The sequence below is a fragment of the Gadus morhua genome, chromosome 13 (assembly GCF_902167405.1).
Source record: "Gadus morhua chromosome 13, gadMor3.0, whole genome shotgun sequence".
NCBI classification, from domain to species: Eukaryota; Metazoa; Chordata; class Actinopteri; order Gadiformes; family Gadidae; genus Gadus; species Gadus morhua.
Genome location: NC_044060.1, coordinates 21,688,498 through 21,709,414, shown reverse-complemented (window position 1 = coordinate 21,709,414; position 20,917 = coordinate 21,688,498). Strand labels below are relative to the sequence as shown.

Sequence of the window (20,917 nt, the reverse complement as noted above, 5' to 3'; positions counted from 1 at the left end):
TTATGTGAACTCTAAACGGACACGAGATACAAAAACAGTTCGGTACACTCCGTTCCAAGACTCCTTTTGCTTCCATCTTGTTCGACCTTCAATCCCCTCTGGCGACAGCGGCGACTCCACGATGGCGCAGGGGGGAAGTGGGAGTTTCCTGAGAGGTCATGGTCTCCCCGGCCAGACCAAACACTGGCTAATTGCCCTTTTGTTTGTCAAGCTGCTTTTCCGCTTTTCTTTTTTTGTTTGTTTTTTCGTCCTATGTTGTGCTTTGCCTTTGTTTAGCATTCCCAAGTATATTACCTGAGCCTGTGCATAAAGGAGCGAAGGGGAGGGAGAGGAGGGAGGGAGGGAGGGAGGGAGGAAGCAAGAGGAGGGAGGGAGAGGAGTAAGGGAGGGAGGGAAGGAGGGGAAAGGGAGGGAGGGAGGGAGGGAGGGAGGGGGGGAGAGGGGTAAGGGAGGGAGGGAGCAAGAGGAGGGGGGGGGAGAGAGGGAGGAAGGGAGCGAGAGGAGGAAAGGAGGGAGGGAAGGACGGAAGGGAGGGAGGGAGCAAACAAGAGGAGGGAGAGGGAAAGGAGGGGAGGGGGGAGGGCAAGTGGGAGGAACGAAATGAGGGAGGGTGAGCAAAGAGGGAGAGAGAATAGGGAGGGAGAGGAAGGAGGGGAACAGAGAAGGGGGGGGGGGGGGTAGAGGAGGGAAGGAAAGGATGGAGGGAGAAGAAGGAGGGAGGCAGAGGCGGGAGGGACGGCGGGGGAGAGGAGAAGCCACCATGTGTTTGTGGTGATTGCCCTCAAAGGGCCAGTATCCCTGTCCGTTTCAAACCCCTTTTTTGCTGCCCTCTCTCTTCCCTGGAGTTATAAATAGCTGGACGGTGCTTGTGGAACTGGGGGTTTGGAAGAGGGGTACAGGGGGAGTAAATGGCCGTAGCAATCGGCCAAAGACAAACAGCTGGGGAGACACTGTGATTGTGTGTGCGTGATGTGCATTCATGTGTGTGTGTGTGTGTTTTCCCATGCAGCTGTGGATTGTTTTTTAGGTTTTAAGTCTTCTCAAATTGTTACATGCACACACACGCACGCAAACATGCATGCACGCACGCACAGCAGGAAAGTGGCCCGATGAATGAAAGAATGTGGAACATGAAGCAAGGGAACAGCTGTATAGAGAGAGAGAGAGAGAGAGAGAGAGAGAGAGAGAGAGAGAGAGAGAGAGAGAGAGAGAGAGAGAGAGAGAGAGAGAGAGAGAGAAAGAGAGAGAGAGAGAGAGAGAGAGAGAGAGAGAGAGAGAGAGAGAGAGAGAGAGAGAGAGAGAGAGAGAGAGAGAGAGAAAGAGATTGTGGGGAGGAGACCTATAAACTGATTCAAAGAAGGTTCAGAGAAAAATACATTGCGGGTTAAAATGACGCGGAGAGAGGGCTTAATGACTTAGAATAATTGATTTAGGGAGTGAGCTGAACATTCCTTGTTAGAGGGAGTTTTTAAAGAAGATATCATCGAGTATTGTTCATGTCAGACCTTTATTTTTCGAAAAACCAGAAAGGCGAGCAGATGTTTTGTTCAGCTGTTCAGCAGAACCGATTCACTTTTTTTAACAAACGTGCATTTTGACATTTGGCTTTCTGCTATACACATGCACTTTTATACATGCAAACACACAAACACACAAACACATTGAAAAACAAGAGCAGTAGTAGTAGTAGTAAGAGAGCATACTGGTTTAAATTGTATTTACATTCATATATATATATACATAGTATTGATATTGTTATACTTTATAACCACTATATCTGTGTAAAAACCCCCCGACATATCAGCGATAACGTCACCTGTTACAATGTGATGCGGACGTGCAGCAGCCAGCTCCTGCGCTCTTGTGTGTGTGTGTGTGTGTGTGTGTGTGTGTGTGTGTGTGTGTGTGTGTGTGTGTGTGTGTGTGTGTGTGTGTGTGTGTGTGTGTGTGTGTGTGTGTGTGTGTGTGTGTGTGTGTGTGTGAAACTGAGGTGGAATGTGAATGTAACACCTGTTGATCAGCAGCGGAAATGCACCACAACGCGCAATTGCACAATATACACAAAACCTACATGTATACACACACACACACACCACCACAAACAACAATGATGCAGAAAACCCCACACGTGGATACATACACACACCACATACAACATGGATGCGCAAAATATAAAAAAAACCCACACACAAACACGCCGCATATATGCCACCACCTGCCCCCTTGACGCTATCCCCTCCTCTCTCCTCCAGGATGTCTCAAGCGACATCCTGCCATTTCTCACCTCAATTATCAACTCCTCTCTCACTTCAGGCATTGTTCCAGCGTCTTTAAAGACTGCCAGAATAAAGCCTCTCCTCAAAAAAACCACTCTTAATACCACCGACATCCAGGACTACAGACCGGTATCTCTTCTTTCATTCCCGTCTAAAACACTGGAACGTGCCGTTGCTAACCAACTGTCCTCCTATCTCTCATCGAACAACCTCCTTGACCCTCACCAGTCAGGCTTCAAGAAGGCACACTCCACTGAGACGGCTCTCCTCGCGGTGACTGAGTCCCTCCGTGCTGCCAGAGCCTCGTCCCTCTCAATGGTTCTCATTCTCCTCGACCTGTCCGCAGCATTTGACACGGTGAACCACCAGATCCTCCTTGCTGCTCTTGGCATCGCTGAATCTGCTCTTTCCTGGTTCACATCCTACCTGACGAAGCGCACCTATCAAGTGACATGGAATGGCTCCTTGTCCAAACCTTGCACTCTTGAAACTGGTGTCCCTCAAGGCTCTGTACTGGGGCCTCTTCTGTTCTCCCTCTATACCAGATCTCTGGGCTCGGTAATTGCATCACACGGCTTTTCCTATCACTGCTATGCTGACGACACTCAGCTATTTCTCTCCTTCCCCTCATCTGATAAAGCCCTGATTGCAACACGCATATCGGAATGTCTGGCGGACGTCAGCACCTGGACAACTGCCCATCACCTGAGGCTTAACCTCAACAAAACCGAGCTCCTCCTAATCCCAGGGAAAGATTGCCCACACATGGACTTACTGGTCACCGTTGAGAAAATCACTGTATCTCCTTCTCCAACTGCCAGAAACCTCAGTTATGCTGCACCGCAAACATCACTGCGGTGGCCCGATCCTGCAGATTTGCACTTTACAACATCCGCAGAATCCGGCCCTTCCTCACAAGGGAAGCAGCTCAGCTTCTAGTCCAATCACTGGTCATCTCCCGCCTCGACTACTGCAACTCACTCCTGGCTGGACTTCCTGCCTCTGCGATTAAACCTTTGCAGCGCATCCAGAATGCGGCAGCGCGCCTCGTGTTCAACCTACCGAAGTTCTCCCATGTGACCCCCATCTTCCGGGACCTACACTGGCTCCCTGTAGTAGCTTGCATCAAATTTAAGACGATGGTACTGGCATACAAGGCAGTCTATGGAATTGCCCCTGCCTACCTCCGAGCATTGCTAAAGCCACACATCCCAGCTCAATCCCTCCGCTCAACTACCTCAGCTGGACGTCTGGTACCGCCATCGCTAAGAGCTAGCAAAGGCCGTTCAACAAAGTCACAACTTTTCTCGGTTTTGGGACCTCAGTGGTGGAACGAGCTCCCTGCCGCTCTCAGGACCGCAGAGTCGCTCACTATCTTCCGAAAAAGACTCAAGACTCACCTGTTCCTAACCCTTCTGGCCACCATTGTTCACTGTATTGTGTTGTGTTGTATTGTATTGTATTGTACTATAGTACTGAACTGTGTAGCAACTGCAGTAGCTGGTATCATTGCTGTAACACAGGGAATTGGTTAGCCTAGCGATTGTTGTAATAATAATAATAATAATAATAGATTCAATTTATATAGCGCTTTTCACGTACTCAAAGCGCTTTACATAGGGGAAGTTGATGGGGCTAGAGATAGTGAGTGATCTAGGGGTAGGCAGAGGAGAAGAGATGAGTCTTGAGGCGGGACTGGAAGATGGTGAGGGACTCAGAGTCACGAATATGTTGGGGGAGGGTACTTGCACTTGGTTTTATGAACATCCTTTCTGTACCGACAGCGATATATTGATGCACTTCTTTTGACAAATGTACTTATTGTTAGTCGCTTTGGATAAAAGCATCTGCTAAATGCCCTAAATGCAGCAGACAAAGTGTAAGGGCCAAAAGTCCCTTACATTTCTGTGTTGTGCAAAGGAATTAATAATAAATGTTGCTGCATTTACAACTGTGTCTGCTCTCCTTATGTTAACCCTGCCGCTCGTTGCTTCAGGAGACGCCGTCACTATTTTGCCAGCGGCGGCTTGTATTTTACGTCACTAACTACGATCACATTGCAATCACAGGAAATCGATGTGGGCGGCTGGAGGTCCAGACTGAACGTGGCTAGCACCATCAGACTGTAGGGAAGGTGGGGGTCCCGTGATCTCCAGGCTAGCACCATCAGACTGTAGAGAAGGTGGGGGTCCCGTGGTCTCCATGCTAGCACCATCAGACTGTAGAGGAGGTGAGGGTCCCGTGATCTCCAGGCTAGCACCATCAGGCTGTCGAGAGGGTGAGGGTCCCGTGATCTCCAGGCTAGCACCATCAGGCTGTAGAGAGGGTGAGGGTCCCTTGGTCATGGATGGTCTCCAGGCTCGGACCATCAGACTGTAGAGTCTTCACGTGAAGTACCCCCATGCGTGCTCATGTTCCCAGTCACCTTGTGCGGGCCACCGACCCGACGGCAAGGCAGGACTGATCCCCATGACCTCTCTTGCAGGGTGCAAGCCAACCGCCAGATCAGGCCGGGACATCAAAGACGCCTAGGGGGAGGCGGCCTTCAGTGTCGTCACAGGCAACAGCTTGCTGTGCGGCGTCAGGGGTCGCGCTACAATGCGTTGGCATTTCTTTGAGGTGGCGGTTCAGTAAATATGGAGGTCAAGCGTGAAGTGGGCCTTTTCTCCAGACCACTTCAGGGAAAGATTTTATGATGCAATAATTGCCGAATAAGAAAGGCAGACCATCGGGAAAGAGCAGAATGTGGTGTGGTCTGAACACGGCATAGGTCATGTGTTGATGGTAAGGGTGGGGGACATTACAAACACACACACACATTATGCTGTGACTAGTAGTGGGGACGTTTGCTGATTTTGACACAGCATTGTGGGGACACTATGTCGTCCCATGTAATGTTGACCCTGGATGTGTGACCAAAGCGACAGTGGCAGATATGTGCAGTTGAGACCCATGCTGATTCCTAGCTGGCGCAGTGTTCTGTCCGTGTGCATGTTCATGTTGACGATCTTTTCCCCCTGTTCGTGTCGGGTTTCTTTCATATATTTCCCAAAATGTAATGTGTGTAGCACCCCAACAGAGCACTACTGTGCAGGAACACGCAAGGTTAGTGAATGTAAGTCTGTCGCAGATAATTGTTACATTTCAATTTAAATTTACATTTAGGGCATTAACAGACGCTTTTATCCAAAGCAACTTAAAATAAGTACATTTGTCAGAAGAAGGCGAAACAATATACTGTCGGTACAGTAAGGATGTTCATAGAACCAAGTTCAAGGCACAAACAATAGCTAGGTAAACCCATTCCCTGTATACAACAAAGATGGCTAGGATAAGATGCTACACAACTAAGAACTATAACTAAGATAACATTACGTAAGTTACATATTACATAAATAAATAAGTTATATAATACATAAGTAAAAAGTTTGGATCATCTTCTCTCGGACAAAAAAAGGTTCTTCATAGTTGCAAATTAATCTTCGACACAGGTGCTCAGTAAAACCACAGAGATGGCCAGGGATCTTCTCTGCAGCTGTCCATGCCTTCAGGTACAAAACCAACATACAGAAACAAAAAAAACACACACCACATTATCACACCATTCTTTTTGAACAGCATAAAGGTTGCCCTAGTTTTCTTTTGTTATACAGCAGCTTTGCAAAATGTCAACCTGCAAGAGACCCTCCCCACACACACAAATACGCAGAACTATAAAGTTAACCGCATGTATGTAGCAGACACACAAACTTCTGTGGTATGAAAATGAACTTGCCAGACTCACTGTCTTTGTGTGTGTGTGCACATGAGTATGTGTGCGTTTGTGTGTATGCTGGTGTGCATGTGTCTAGGTTGCTGTGTGTGGATGAGGGTTTTTTGCTGGTGTGTGTGTGTATGTTTGAGTGCATGCATGAGTGTGTGTGTGCTGTACGTTCAGGAAACCACAACCCCAGCTTCTGACATTTAAAAATTACCATCTTACCTTGACACTTTAACTCTAAACATTATTAAACTTTTCAATACCTAAAAGAATGACCATTAACAAAAAAGATATATATATATGTTTCTCATTATTGACACAGTGACCAACCAGCCAACAATAATTACCGGAAAAACGGTTACAATTGTCTGGTACTATATAACATTTTTACCTTTGCTAGACACTCTTTAATCCTAAAAGTAATGCTTGAACATTACCAGTTTTATTATTCCATTACGTTTAACAGCTTATTATATCACATTAATGCTATGGTCTTCCAATCCTTCTTAGCTGCATTTGATTGACTGTAAGATAATACAGGAAATACAAAAAAACAACTGAGGTATACACACAGCAAAAAAGGATCACAGCCTCCGCTGGGGAGATTCTTCTGTTCACACAAAGTCAATATTATTTACATCACATCACTTACCGTCAAAAATGCGTTTGTGAGAAACTTTCCGTGCAACTTTCGAAATTGATTAACACTTCATCCACCTCCAGGTTTCCACATAAACCCCATGGCTAATAGAATCTCAGGAACCCTGTGACTCGAGTTTGGACGTGAAGAAACACAGTGACACACTGTGTCCCTGGGAATAGAAACGTTGGATCACAACAGGAAAATATGAGGAAATATTTGAATGATTTAATGTTTGGCTGTTAATATTAGTTTGCTGCTATTATTTTCCTAGGAAGACCACTCCCTCCCGTGTAAAAACTCCCTGCATGCATTCAAACGAACACATGCACACCTACACACACTTTTGGCTTGAAAGTGAACATGGCAACCAAAAAAACAATGACAATGAAGATGACGAATACTCGTGTTTTTTTATGTCGCGCTCCGTTGGAATAGGGAGGAATCTATGTCATTCCGGAATTATTCATAGAACTATGTTCTTACCGTTTACATTTAGGGCCTTTAGCAGACGCTTTTATCCAAAGCGACTCACACTTGCCATTGTGTGCAAACAGTCTAAAGTGATTTATCAACGGCAATGTTTGTAATTATTCACAGGGCCAAAGGCCTTTCCCAAACCACTGGTAACAGTATTTCCGATACTAATGACCCTTGGTTGCCCTCGTAGTTCAGACAGGCGGTGTTGGCACAATGCTGCGCTGTGGTTCACAGTCAACATGGGAGTCACGCAGCAGCAGATAACTACGCATAACTGCTGTTTAATATGGGTTCGGTGCATTCCTCCTGCACTTATTTTCGTCCTCCTTCCCTCCTTCCCCAGATTGTATTCATGCCCCATGGAGGACCGGGGCGAGGAGGAGGAGAGAGAAATATCCGGGGGCAACGCATGCCTTCTGCGGAAACTGAACCAAAACCACATGGTGGGTTTAGGCTTAATGATATTTGGATGACTCGCATAAAGGGCATCCAACATCCAATCTGGGTAAGTGGACAGCGAATCAATAGAAACTTAAGGGGGAAAATGGATGCTCTCTTTGCTTTTACAAACCAACAGACTCTGACACACACACAGATAAATGCACACATGTGAATGGACGCACGTACACACATGCATGTACATAATGCAGAGCATGAGCTTCACATTAGCAAGGTTTTTGCTTGTGAATAATTAGAAGGGATTTAGTTTAAACAAAAACACACGCACAATCTCCCCCCCCCCCCCCCATACACTCTCTCTCTCTCTCTCTCTCTCTCTCTCTCTCTCTCTCTTTCTACACACGATACACACTCAATGTCTCTCTTTCACAGACACAGAAAACAACACGCCCTTGTTATTACTGGAAAGTCACAGGCGCAGCAGCCGTTCAGGCGGCCGCGGGCCAACACAGCAGTCATCCCCCTCTCTGCCGCGGGCCAACACAGCAGTCATCCCCCTCTCTGCCGCGGGCCAACACAGCAGTCATACCCCTCTCTGCCGCGGGCCAACACAGCAGTCATACCCCTCTCTGCCGCGGGGTAGCGGTCATACCCCTCTCTTATACCCCTCTCTGCCGCGGGGCAGCAGTCATACCCCTCTCTGCCGCGGGCCAACACAGCAGTCATACCCCTCTCTGCCGTGGGGTAGCGGTCATACCCCTCTCTTATACCCCTCTCTGCCGCGGGGCAGCAGTCATACCCCTCTCTGCCGTGGGGTAGCGGTCATACCCCTCTCTTATACCCCTCTCTGCCGCGGGGCAGCAGTCATACCCCTCTCTGCCGCGGGCCAACACAGCAGTCATACCCCTCTCTGCCGCGGGGTAGCAGTCATACCACTCTCTTATACCCCTCTCTGGCGCTTAAACATGTCGGCTGTTTTTTCCCGCCCGGCGAGTGCGTACCATTCTCGCTGAAACAGGGTTAGTCCACTCGGCGGTCAAATGGGAGAGCTCGCTCTATCAGCCCCGCCATGAACCGTTTCCGCACCCTGCAGGTCTGATGGCGAGATACCACCCCCACCCACACGTTATAAATACCTTCAGGCAGAGAATACTAAGGCTGTTTTAGAAGGGCCGCCCACGCGTGTTTTGCTCCGGCGGCCTGGGCCCAGTCCCCTCTGGGGCCTTATCTGTGCAGGCCGCTCACACCCCGGCCTCGCCCATCAGGGACCAGGCCTGGCCGGTGGCAGGGGGCCAAGCTGATGGCCTGATGCGACCCAGGTCACAGACAGCCACAGCACAGTAGGAGTCGACCATCAATCAAAGATTGTTGTAGTTTGAATTACTGGGTTTTTATGATTTAGATTTATTCAATCCAATCGATCGATATTTGTTTTCCATTTTATGATGTGATGTAAAAATAAATTATATGCAAATCATTGTTTCAAAGCTACCATTCAGGGGGAGGTTGGACAGGATTCGGGGATTGAAGGTTTTTTTATGGGTGAGTAGATAGTAGTAAGCCTATATTGTTATGCTCACAGTACAACAATCGCTCTGCAAATAAAAGTATTTCTGTATCAAGAATCTAAAATATAAACACACACAATTCTACTAAAATAGAGCGTTTTTGTCCTTGATTTCCCCTTAATGCAGATGGACTTATGAACAGGGCACAGAGGAATTATTCCCACATATCAATGGATTTGGATTCAATTAACCAATGAACAAGAAGTACATTATTTACGACAGAAACTAGTTACATTACGGCTTGCGTTGCATTTCCCTCTAGCATCTGCGCCCTTCGACCTCAGTGCATGATATTCTCAATGAATGGTGAAATGATGCTGATGAAGGACATGCACTGGCCTCGGTCTCCATGGAGTTATTTGAGCATGTATGAGCATCGGCTTGTAGATATCAGGGCCAACGAGAATCACACTGTCACCTAAGTCTTCCATAAGCAAAACCTCCTCTCTCTCTCTCTCTCTCTCTCTCTCTCTCTCTCTCTCTCTTCCCCCCCCCCCCCCCCCCCCCCCCCCCCCCCCACGTCGCCATCACCCTCGTGGAGAGACAGTGGGGCTTCGGTAACGGTCGACCAGAATTCACCCGAGCACAAGCTTATCAGCAGACAAAACCAGGCCCTCGGCCTCCTCACCAACACTGACAACTAACTGTCACAGACGATGACTGGATCTCACAGATAACCTTTCATTGTTCCTCCTGCAACGCCGGTTCTCCACGCAATCTCTCGTCCCCTCGCTAATCGTGTCAGCCAGGGGCTGAGCTCGCTGTGGAGCGACCGCGATTTCAAATCAGTTTTTTTTTCCACTTTCGAAAAATCGTTACTCCTGTGTGAAGGAGGGTAGGGGAGGGGTTGCCAGTTAACTGACAAAACGAGGGGTATTTTGTTTTGATGAAATCGGTGACCAGCGTGTCAGTTCTTCAGGAAACAATCTCTTGCTCCACATTTTTTGTGTAGCTTTGCAGTGTATCCTTTTATGTCTGTATCCATTCGGTTGACCTTGGTGTTAAAGAGACCATGAAGGTCAATGGAGGAGTTGTCATTCACAAAAGCCAATGAGAGTGCCCTCTAGTGGCTAAACAACGCATGCACACACCATGCACTTAAAACATGTGATACATGGGGATGGCGTCTGTGAGCAGTAATATTGCATATAAAATGTAAATAAAATAAGTTGTCCAGTAAAGGTTCGATTTTCGATAATAACGCCAAAGCTGTAGACTACTTTGTATCTCAAGATGAATATGTTCTTTCCGATATTAAAATAATGTGAATTCGTCAGCATTTAAAAGTGTAATGTAGCTTAAAGCAAGGAAGAGAGAAAAAAAGTTGAATACTATGTAGTTGTTTATTTTTGATTTGCAAAACATCTGACAAAAATAACATTACATAAACACCGATTTAAAATAGAAAAAGAATAATATTTTTTTAAAGAAATGGGACAAAAACATACATTGCAATAACGTTAGAGATTAGATGAATTAACTGCTTTATAATTGGAGCCATGACATGCTGATTTAAACAGGCAGTTTATGGCTAGAATATTCATCTTAAAATATGCATGTTACAGACATCTCAATAAGTGCTTTCGTTGTTTCAGGCTTTCGATTGAATGATAGGGTTACAATTCAATATCAAATCAAATGTTTTTTTATCTTAAGGAATAACTATTACATATAATTGGTACGAGTGCTAATGTTTTTAAATAGTGGGCCAATCCTGAACATCTTTTTAAAATCAGTAAAGGTCCTTTTTTGTATTAACTTTATTCATATTTTCTTATTCATCTCAGAGGTTAGCTGGTGAACATTCAAAAAGGCGCAGTAAGAACCCTTTCCTGTGCTGTAGAAGTTTTCCATGGAAACACAGATTATGGGATGCACAACTGTGGCCACACGGTTTTCTTAGTTTAATCGATCAATAAACATCTAAATTTAATTCAGTGTTTAACTGAAGCAGTTTGACATGAATAGAACAAGAAAAGAAAAGAAGAAGAAAAGAAAAAAACACAGACAAAACAATACTTGTTTTGTTTCAATTTAAAGTGAGTAGTTGTTCCATTAATATTGTACAACAAGCTTCTTGTTTGATTTTATATTCCCCACTAAATGCCACCGCCAAGTAGGCCTATTCTGTATGTTGTATCGCATCTGGACTACTGTCTTGAGTATGTACAGTGGACAACCCGTGACTAAATGATGCTGTTAAGTACAAAGCTGCTTTCGCATTGGAACACATTTCCTGACCCTCTCTAGAAACTCCTCCCACCGAGCTCCTTCGTTACGGTCCTGTGTGGGTGAGTGAGCCACCTAGTGGACAGCGGGAGCATAGTAGGAAGGCTGATGGATATTCAACGAGCAGAAAACCATGCCAAAGGTACATAGGCGGGCTCATGCACGCAACGTTTTTGCACGCAAAAAAATATATTATCCATCTGTTTTGTTTTTTCCGTCTAAAGGGCTGCATTCACTCCAAACCATTCCCTAACGTAAGCGTTGCGGACAAAATAGATGCCCGCGCTGCGGCGAGAAGGAACACTTGACTACACCGCTGAAAACAACCTACTCTTGGCGGGAACTGCCAGAAAGCGAGGGCCATGCGAGGAAGAATGTTACTTTTGGAGGAAATGTAGTCTCACGTGAGCCAGCCTTTGTCCCATTGGTCAGACTGCAGGCACTGTATGAAAACAAGTCCTGGTGTTTTTGTGCGTAAAAAAAAAAGTATTCAAATGACAAAGAGAAATGAAATAGAAAAGGTAATGCTTAGTCGGAGAAAAAGGAGAACAAAAACACATATTGTACAAAATAAAAACAAAAACCGAATGACTTCATTAGCTAGACACTCCCAATCTGCATGAGATATCTCTGAGGTAATCATTAAAGATGATTAATTAGACAGCAATAAATACCAACAAGAATACAAATATTACAAAAGTAAAAACAGAGGCAACTGCTTAATGCTAAAGCAAATATCTGTAGCTAAAAGAGGTAGTTTTTTTTTTAGGTAGATTATGGTGTGCGCCGAGTCGTGGCGCTCCTTTTTAAGAACTACATTGAATTGATCTCATTACAATCCCTGTCCCATTTTGGAAAAATTACTCTTGAGCCATTAGGTGGGAGATGGCCATTACTGTTCTCTGCTAATTATTCAAGAATAAATGCTCTCTTGACCGGTTTTGTAATGGTAATAGTTTTTTGTACATCCATGATACAAAAAAAACATAAAACATGATAAACTGTAAAGCTTGCTGGTGATAGTGTACCATTAACTTTCATATTGCAGGTATTGTTGTCATGAATATTATTTCTAACATGGCAGGTATCTTACGAACCTACGTAAAAACCATTCTAAAAGATTCCCATTACCATGAGACTTTCAATGTTCCAGTATTATAAGAAAAATAGTAAAGTTAGATTTGATGGTTTCGAAGCAGCTTAGTGGAGAATTTTTTATAATAACTTGGAGATGCGTCTAATTCCCGTTCGACTCTCCTCACATGCATGAACAAGCTGTGGTTGTTGTTGTTGTTTTTCCGAAGATAGAATTTAAGAATCTCTGGGAATAATATCGGTTGGCTGCCTAAACACTCTCCCTAATTTCAACAAGTTGTTCAAATTGTTCAAACAACTTCAAAATAAAAGCGGTTCTGCATCACCACCCCTCGATTCGACCCCCAGCTTGGTTCCCGTGTGTACCCAAAGTGAATCCCCTCTGTTACCCTGTGTGTGTGCAGAGGGACGCCCCTCCTGTGGCACTTGCTGGATAACCAAACGATCCACGTTCCTGTCTACTACTCCTACCAACACTATATCTCGATCGGAGAAAGAGAAAAGAAGGAAAAACGCAGCCATATCTACAGAGGTAATAATCGTCGCAAAGCATTAGCATTGTGACTTGAGAAGAGTACTTGAAAAGTCATATTCAATAACCCAGAGGGTCGCAACCTATCGCCCAACCCTGACATCCTGTACAAGTGGTACTTGTGTATATAAAGTATCGCAGTATCCTCATCAACATCTTCATCCATTACAATTCCCAATAGGGGCACTGGATCAACACCAGGGCCCAGTTGTTCAATATATAATCTGGATCAGAATGATCCGGATTTGGAAATCCCATTTTTTGCCCTCCAGGATCAGGTAATCCATTTTACTTGTGTGCCAGTTTTACAAAGCCACATTGCATTGGATCACCTTGATCCAGATGCAAACTTTCAGGATACCAAATCCGGATTACAAGTGCTCTAAATTGGACTAGCCTATTTATCACCATGTAGTACTTCTGCCTATGTAAAGAACAACAGGTAGAATAAAACTACTTTTGTCTGATTCGTCTCATATAATTAATGATAAGTGATAACAAATGACTTTTCTTTGATGTTAACTTCAATTGGCGTGATTTATTTTGTTTTCTTTAATGAATAGAAAGGCTTAATAGGTAGCCTGGGGTCTACTATTTCATTAATCAAATATTAAATACATTTATATATACACCACAATATACAAATTTTATATTATATCATTTTTTTTTTTTTTTTTAAATTGTATTATATTTTGTTCCTGAAAGCCTCCTTGAATCCACCATTCCACTGGGATCAGGCTAATCCGGATTTTTGGGATCAAACCAACGAGATCTAATCCGATTTCAGAATCCATTTTTTTATTTTGAACCACCCATTTCAAGATTTGATCCAATCGGCCGTAATCCGATCAGATGACTAATGAACAAATGGGCCCAGGGATTCATGTTAATCCACTTATTTTACTGGATGGGAGCTTGCAGCGCCATACTGGGCCTTCCTTTGCTGCGCGAGGTGCGGTTCCAACCGAGCGTCTAGCTAGCTGTGTTATGGTCATCTGTTAGGATGGGAGCCATCATGGAGGTGACTGAGAGGACAAGGCTGGCCTGATTCTACACGTTTGTTTGTTTCCTTTCATAATGCAGACACCCTGACGGACGTCTCGTGACGGTTTGTTTTCTCCTGCGTACAAGAATCGTCAGCAGATAAGTTGCTGTGAAATAATGAAAGATAACAATAAACAGAGATGTTTTAGTTGCTTTGGTGAGCGGAGTCCATCCTTCTGATGATGTTGACCGTCAAGCTATATTTGTAGAACGTATATGTCTCGTGTTTTAAGACACAGTTGGACCGATTTTTGAGTGTGCCTGCTGTTATCTGCCATTCTCTCAGACCTAAATTACATGTGAGCCCTGGTGCTTTGGTTGTTTCATTGGCAGCAAGACAAACACACACAAACATTGTCCCAACCTTTCTATCAACAGTTGCGGAAAAACTGCAAATAAGAAGAAATTGAAACAAAACAAAGCGAGTAGAGCTCTCCTTAAGGTCGTTTAAAATAGGAGCAGCTGAAAACTACTAGATCTTATAACAAGGAAAAATAAAAATAACCAACAATTACAACACTTCACTTGATGACCTCCAGTCCTAGCCAGGATCACAGCCTGGTCAGGGGGCAGGGGCGCGTCCAGGGGGCCCGACACCACAACACCCAGCTCATGCACAGGGGTGCTGAGAATGTACAATCCACTAAATCAACAGATTCCAGTGAGACGCCAGATTTAGACCCATAGCATGATATTTTTGGGGGGGTGGGGGGAAGGGGCCTTTGGACACACCATCTGTGGATATAAATCATCGCTCATACGCAGGAAACTCCTCAGCCACTGTCAACGTTTCAACAGCGTTCCTAAGCACCCTCGAGGTTGCATGTACCTATGGAGGGGCGCGTTAAGACCCCTTCGCTCCGCCTACAAGAACACCTCCGCTGTTTATTATCACCACTATCATTATCACACATCTCTGCCGTGAAGCTACCGCCAAGTCCCTTAGGACAAAGGGTCAATGACCCCCTCTCAAGCTTGTGGTCAGCCCGATGTCTCTCTCTCTGCCTCGCTCCCTCGAGGTCATTGTCTCACAAAGTGGTGGCAAGACAAATGGAAACAAATATCACTTCAACAACTCTCCCACTACTTAATATCCCAAACCGCAGCCAATCAAGCATTACTGGCCTCAAATGTCGTTAGTCACAATTGGGACTTGTAAAAAAATCACCTATGCCACCTGAGGATGAAGAGGAAGAGGATTTTTATAGCAGGTTACAGGGTACGGTATAGGTTATACAAGCGGGGCTTAAAGAGAATCATGAGAAGCCAGGGATATGCAAGGTATAAGTATACAAGGTTATATTAACAGCATATCCAAGGCTCGGAATCTCCCTCATTCTACGTCTACTATAAAGAGTTGTATAACTAGCTTGGTGATCTATATGGCTTACATTAGTGAGCAGCACTGCATGGTAATCCTTCACAGCGCACTCTTTTCTTCCTATTTATCTTAAAAAGTGTAACTTGGAACAGAACCAAACCAGTCCTCCCTCCCCCCACCTCCCCTGAACCACTGTGTCAAAAAAACAAACACGTCCTTTACGATTATAATCTGTCCCCTTGCTTATTCACTCCAAAAAAACAAATACAAAGTCCAAAAGACCAAAGTGTTTGAAGGAAGAAACCAGTCATCAAAAAAAGAAAAGCAACAATATCATATTTGCAAATATAGAATGCATTTTTACTCTTCTAGTAATATCTACGTAGCCCTATGTACAGCTGCGCAAGAAAGAAACAAAAAAACAATATACACCTGGTATTTACAGGGTGCGGCCACTAGGGGGCCGCGCAGCATACTTAATCGAACGGGAGGACCTGGGCGTCAGAGGCGCGCTCTGAAGGCCAGACCCTCGGACATTCTACAAATTCCACTTCCCAGTCAGAAACGAAAGGGGTGATATCTGAGGAGGTTTGAAGCAGCTTATTGAGCTCTCCTGCCACCCAGCTCACTGTACACAGAGGAGAAACAATTCATGGAATCGTTTTAAGGTTTGAAGTTTTTGTCGATAATAAAAAGCATCCATCGCAATAAAACATCTGCATCGATGCCAATTCCTGGTATGGTATGTTTGCTTCTATAATACAAGTTAGGCCAGTTGCTAGCTTGCTTTGGCCTTGTTTTACTGTTCCAGTTAGATTTGGCATTGTAGCCCTTTAAAATCTATTACAGAACATATACAAATACAAAAGAAAAAAGGTTGAATAACAGTGCTTACGGATACAATACAATGTGAGGCAATTTAACTATTTACAGCAAACTCTTGATTTGAAAAAAGAGACGAGAAACCGGCCAGAATGCAGGCCTGGTTTGATTGACAGTTAGCAGTGTAAAACACATTTAGTGGCTAATTCTCACCTCAAAACCACCCATCCCAAATAAAAACCACGGCACAACCCCGCTAAATTAGAAGGCTAGATTTTGCTCTCTGTCGTTAAAACCCCCAGGTGTGCACCCATCCTTTCCTTCATAAGTCCTTTGAGGCAAGTCGAAACAGCTAAATAAAAAAAAGCATGTAGTGTGTGACTGCATGCGAGAGAAGGCCTTGGTGCGGTTCCTTATGTTGTCGTTTCTGTAGATTGTGGAAGCTTTTTGAGAATGTAGCAGGCTGCACCTCTGGTGAAAGGTGAGAGGCGACGGGAGGCGCATGTTTCGAGCACATACAGAGTCATATGTACACAGCGTCGTCGACAAGACTAATGTACAGGCATTCAACACAGATTTGACTGCATTTCCTTATGTGTGTCACTGTTTGTGTGGAAGAAATGTACTGTTTTACATAGGCGATGTGCATGTAGACAACCCTAAGCAAAACCAAGAGGTAGTTGAAACTGAATGGCTAAATTAAAAAATTGAGTATGCTTGTTGTGTGGATGTGTGTACATATACTGTCCAGGTGTGGTAAGCAGCAGTTTCATTTAAATACAGACAAAAAAACACTACGTCAAATATGTTTTAGGCAGAAGTTTGATGTCTAGGTATTGTGTGTGTGTGTGTGTGTGTGTGTGTGTGTGTGTGTGTGTGTGTGTGTGTGTGTGTGTGTGTGTGTGTGTGTGTGTGTGTGTGTGTGTGTGTGTGTGTGTGTGTGTGTGCGCGCGCGCGCGCACGCGAGCGAGAGAGACGTGGAGTTCCCTTGTAGCTCTCTCTCTCCTCATCTTTGCCTAGTCCCCACTGGACCACTTCGGCCATATCAAGGTCCCACTCGGACAAACTTCTGTTATACCACACAACCGACTCCCACTAAATACACGAGCGCACGCACAGAGACTTTCTTACAGACCTACTGATAGACACAAAACACACACTTCTCCTTAAAAACCACAACTTCATCCAGCGCCTTCTCTGCCTCCTCCCTCCCACGTTGTACCCCTCCTGCCTGGCCCTCCCTCCTACCCCCTCTCTCTACCCGCCTCCCCCTGACCTCACGGAGTGGGACGGGGGGGGGCGGTGGGGGCTCCTCTCTGAGGAGGACGGCTCTAGGAGACCTCGCTGCCGAACACCTCCAGCACCAGGGGGGTGAGCTGCATGCTGTGCTCGGGCTGGAAGGACAGGGAGCGGTACTGCTTGGAGTGCTCCTCGTTCAGGCTGCGCAGGTCCGCCAGCTTCTGGATCATCTTGGCGTACAGCAGCCGGCCACCCGGGTGGCTCAGGCGGATGTAGGCCTGCAGGGTCTCCGAGATGTTGTCCTGCAGGGCCTCGATGCGGGCGTGGTCCTGGACCCCGGGGCGGTCTGTGGGATGGGGGGGTTCAGGGTGACGAAGATGTCCAAAGGGCAACGGAATGGAAATGGGCTTGACAAACATCTGGCTTGTGGGTGTCACCCACTTCTGAGGTGGAAGGACAACCATAAACCCTGTTGACTTTATATAACATGTTTATAACTATTATTTACCACTGGAGACCTTTTCGAGGATAACACCCAGGCTTTCTTTATCATTACTTCCACTGTTATGGTCGAGTCATTGACCATAATCTGTGCCATATTACCACAGGGAGCGGATATAACTGCATAGTTAATGGAAATGCTTCATAAAGGGCCAGGGCACGCAAACATCTGTTCAGCTGCACATGTTCCCTTGCATGACTTGACTACATATACATAATATATGTTCTAAAGGCTGATGTTAATGCATACGACACACACACATAAACACGAACGGCCCATTACCATGAAACTACAACGCCCACACAGACACGTACACACATCTGCGAAAACACAGAGAAGTCGAGAGACCGGCATTGGGTTGATGATTCATTAATGTGCAAACATGCGTCCCCGTATTCAAATCATTGCCGGCTTTGCCGTTCAAAAGACTTCTCGTCCACACGGTGAAAAAAGCCCACGTCAAAGTAGGATCAAGGCATGAACAATTCATGAACCCACCCTCGTGACAAAAATAACCAACATGCATGTTGTGGGAGGCGGCCTATCCGCTCTCCCCCTCCCCCCCCCCCCCCCCCCCTGGCCCTCCCCCACCTCCCCCTGGCCGTGGGCCTACCTGGAGAGAGCAGGCAGATGGCCATGAGCAGCACGTGTTCCTCCTCATGGAGGTTCAGCTTCTTCAGGCCCACCTGGAACTTCACCAGAGGCTCCAGCAGCTCAAGAGTGTGACCGGCTGTAGGAGAACGCAGGATGAACACATGAGCAGGTGGATGAACACATGATGGACACGGGAGCAGGTGGATGGACACAGGATGGACACATGAACAGGTGTATGAACATAGGATGAACGCATCAACGCATGATAGACATGTGGACATGTGTATGAATACAGGGAAACATTGGGAATACACCACGTTCATATGAGCGTGAACACATGTGTGTATACATGATGAACACATGAACAGGTGTATGAATACAGAGAAACATTGTAAATACATCCCATTTATATGCATATGAACACATGATGCGCACACGTCATGAACACATGTTTGTATGCATGAATGAACATTGAACACATGCACATGTGATTGACATATCAATGCGTGATGACCATGTGAGGAACACATGAACACACAATAAGCACATGAACCCCGTGTCCCAGGGCCTGTTTGGCTTGAGAACCCCCCCAGCCCTGTGCAGCGGGCCACTCCCTGGGGAACAGGCAGCCTCCCCCCGCCCCCCCCAGAGAGCCTGGTGATGGCTGACGGTGATTGATGCCTTGTTGTTGATCTGGTTAGAGGTTTCTCCACCCTTTCCTCTTTTGTGGAACGACGGACGAGAAAACGTTTAGTTTACTCTGGTTGTGGATTGGTTACAATGGGAATGATTCTTTTTTTACACCTTGTTAAGATGCAGATTTGTGGGTGGTAATGGTGAACTAATGGCCAGCTTGAGAATTCATCTGCAAGTTCAATGCTTTGAGTTAAATTATTTAATTACTTAACAATTAAACTATTCCAAGTCCAAATCAGGACCCAAGACCAAAAACGTCGCAGTGATTTAGCGAAGGAGCCGAGGAAAAACAGATTCTTACGGCCACTCCAGACAATGGGGGCTTTGTGTGTCGAACAGGTCAGGAGTGACATTCTTTGGTTGATCTCAGAAAGAGGGGACTTGTTTAAAAAAGGCAAACGAAAACCATGCCCAGAGGGGCTTGCTGCAGATGTGTCCGACCGGTTCCACAGCAAATAGGTGCATTAGCATTGTGCACGTGTCTGTGTACACGTGCCAGATCGAGTAACCTCGCCTCTCACACTCCCACACTAACGAGGTCCAGCTAGTACATCCCCCCAGGCGCAGTGCAGAGGTGTGTCGCTGCGCTGCACAAGCAGGAATCCACACCTCGGCAGCTTCTGCAACTACAACTATTCAGCCAATCAGCAGCCAATTTGATCTCAAACACGACTCCCGGGGAATCGGGGAACATGGTTCATGTTCATTCAAGGGGAATGGGGAAGTGTAATGGAACGGGTGTTTGACCCCCGGCCAAGAAGCTGCTGGGTTCCATTCCCCATGTCTGCAGCTTCTACCTGTAGGCCTCCATGATGACCTGTACCTTAGGTACTAGCACAGAACACAAGGTCAGAGGTCATCCCTCATGTCAAGTGTCTGAGACATGACTGAATGAACGGTAGGCGTCTTGCTCGAGGGTGTCTACATGTAGGGCCAGGCTGTGGACCATGGGGGGCCGACCGTGGGGATCAAACCCCAAACCTTTGACTCGTGGGGTCCTACACTTTATCCACTGCACAATCCTTTCCTCAGAGCAAAAGGGTAAGTTATGTCTTAAGCACCCCCTGGGCTGGGGCACCGTGCAGCGCCCAGTGTTGTGTTGTGTTGTGTTGTGTTGGGGGTAGAGGCTGACCTTTGGTAACATCGCTGATCTGGTATTTAAAGTCAGGCGCTCCGCAGCTCCAGGACATGTCCTCCAGGCTGAAGCTCTGGTTGGAGCGCAGCATGATCACCTCGATGGCGCTGGACTTGAGCAGGGCGATCTGATCGTCGGCGGTCAGCTCCCTGGGGGACGGCAGGGTGTCAACATGGATGTGATACAGCAACTGAACACCCCACCGCGCCACCGCCATCACCCCCCCCCCCCCCCCATTGACCCACACCAAGGATTCAAAACACATGGCCATCGGTGGAGGTGGCCTGACGTAACCAGAGCAAACAAAAGAACACAAGGATTTAGGGGTTCACTTTCACTTGGGTTTCAGCCGTTTTAAGTTTTAAATTGAAGAACCGCTTTGACCGGCAGCGTCAGAGGCCAAAAACACATTTGAAGACTCACGTTAGATGAATATGAAATATACATGCAATGGCTTTACATTTAGATGGAGCTGGCAGAAGCCACTAATCATAGTACAGATGTCTTATGTAAGGACATGTATGATATACATTGATCTTAAATGATATTGGTCAGAGCCAGTGTTTCCCCTAGATTTTTTTGTAG

At 46.0% G+C, this 20,917-nt stretch overlaps 1 protein-coding gene across 7 annotated transcripts in view; it reads right to left on the bottom strand.

Annotated features, from left to right (window-relative positions):
* Positions 1 to 10,447: 10,447 nt before the first annotated feature.
* Positions 10,448 to 20,917, bottom strand: part of LOC115556699 (vitamin D3 receptor B) — a 37,160-nt gene continuing 26,690 nt past the window's right edge. For all 7 annotated transcript variants that reach the window (XM_030373928.1, XM_030373932.1, XM_030373930.1 and 4 more), the window contains 3 exons: positions 20,330 to 20,481; positions 18,521 to 18,637; positions 10,448 to 17,751 (listed from right to left, as the gene is read on the bottom strand). In XM_030373928.1, the coding sequence (XP_030229788.1) occupies positions 17,498 to 17,751; positions 18,521 to 18,637; positions 20,330 to 20,481 (523 nt within the window). In that variant the 3' untranslated portion in view covers positions 10,448 to 17,497. The remainder of the gene's footprint in view (positions 17,752 to 18,520; positions 18,638 to 20,329; positions 20,482 to 20,917) is intronic.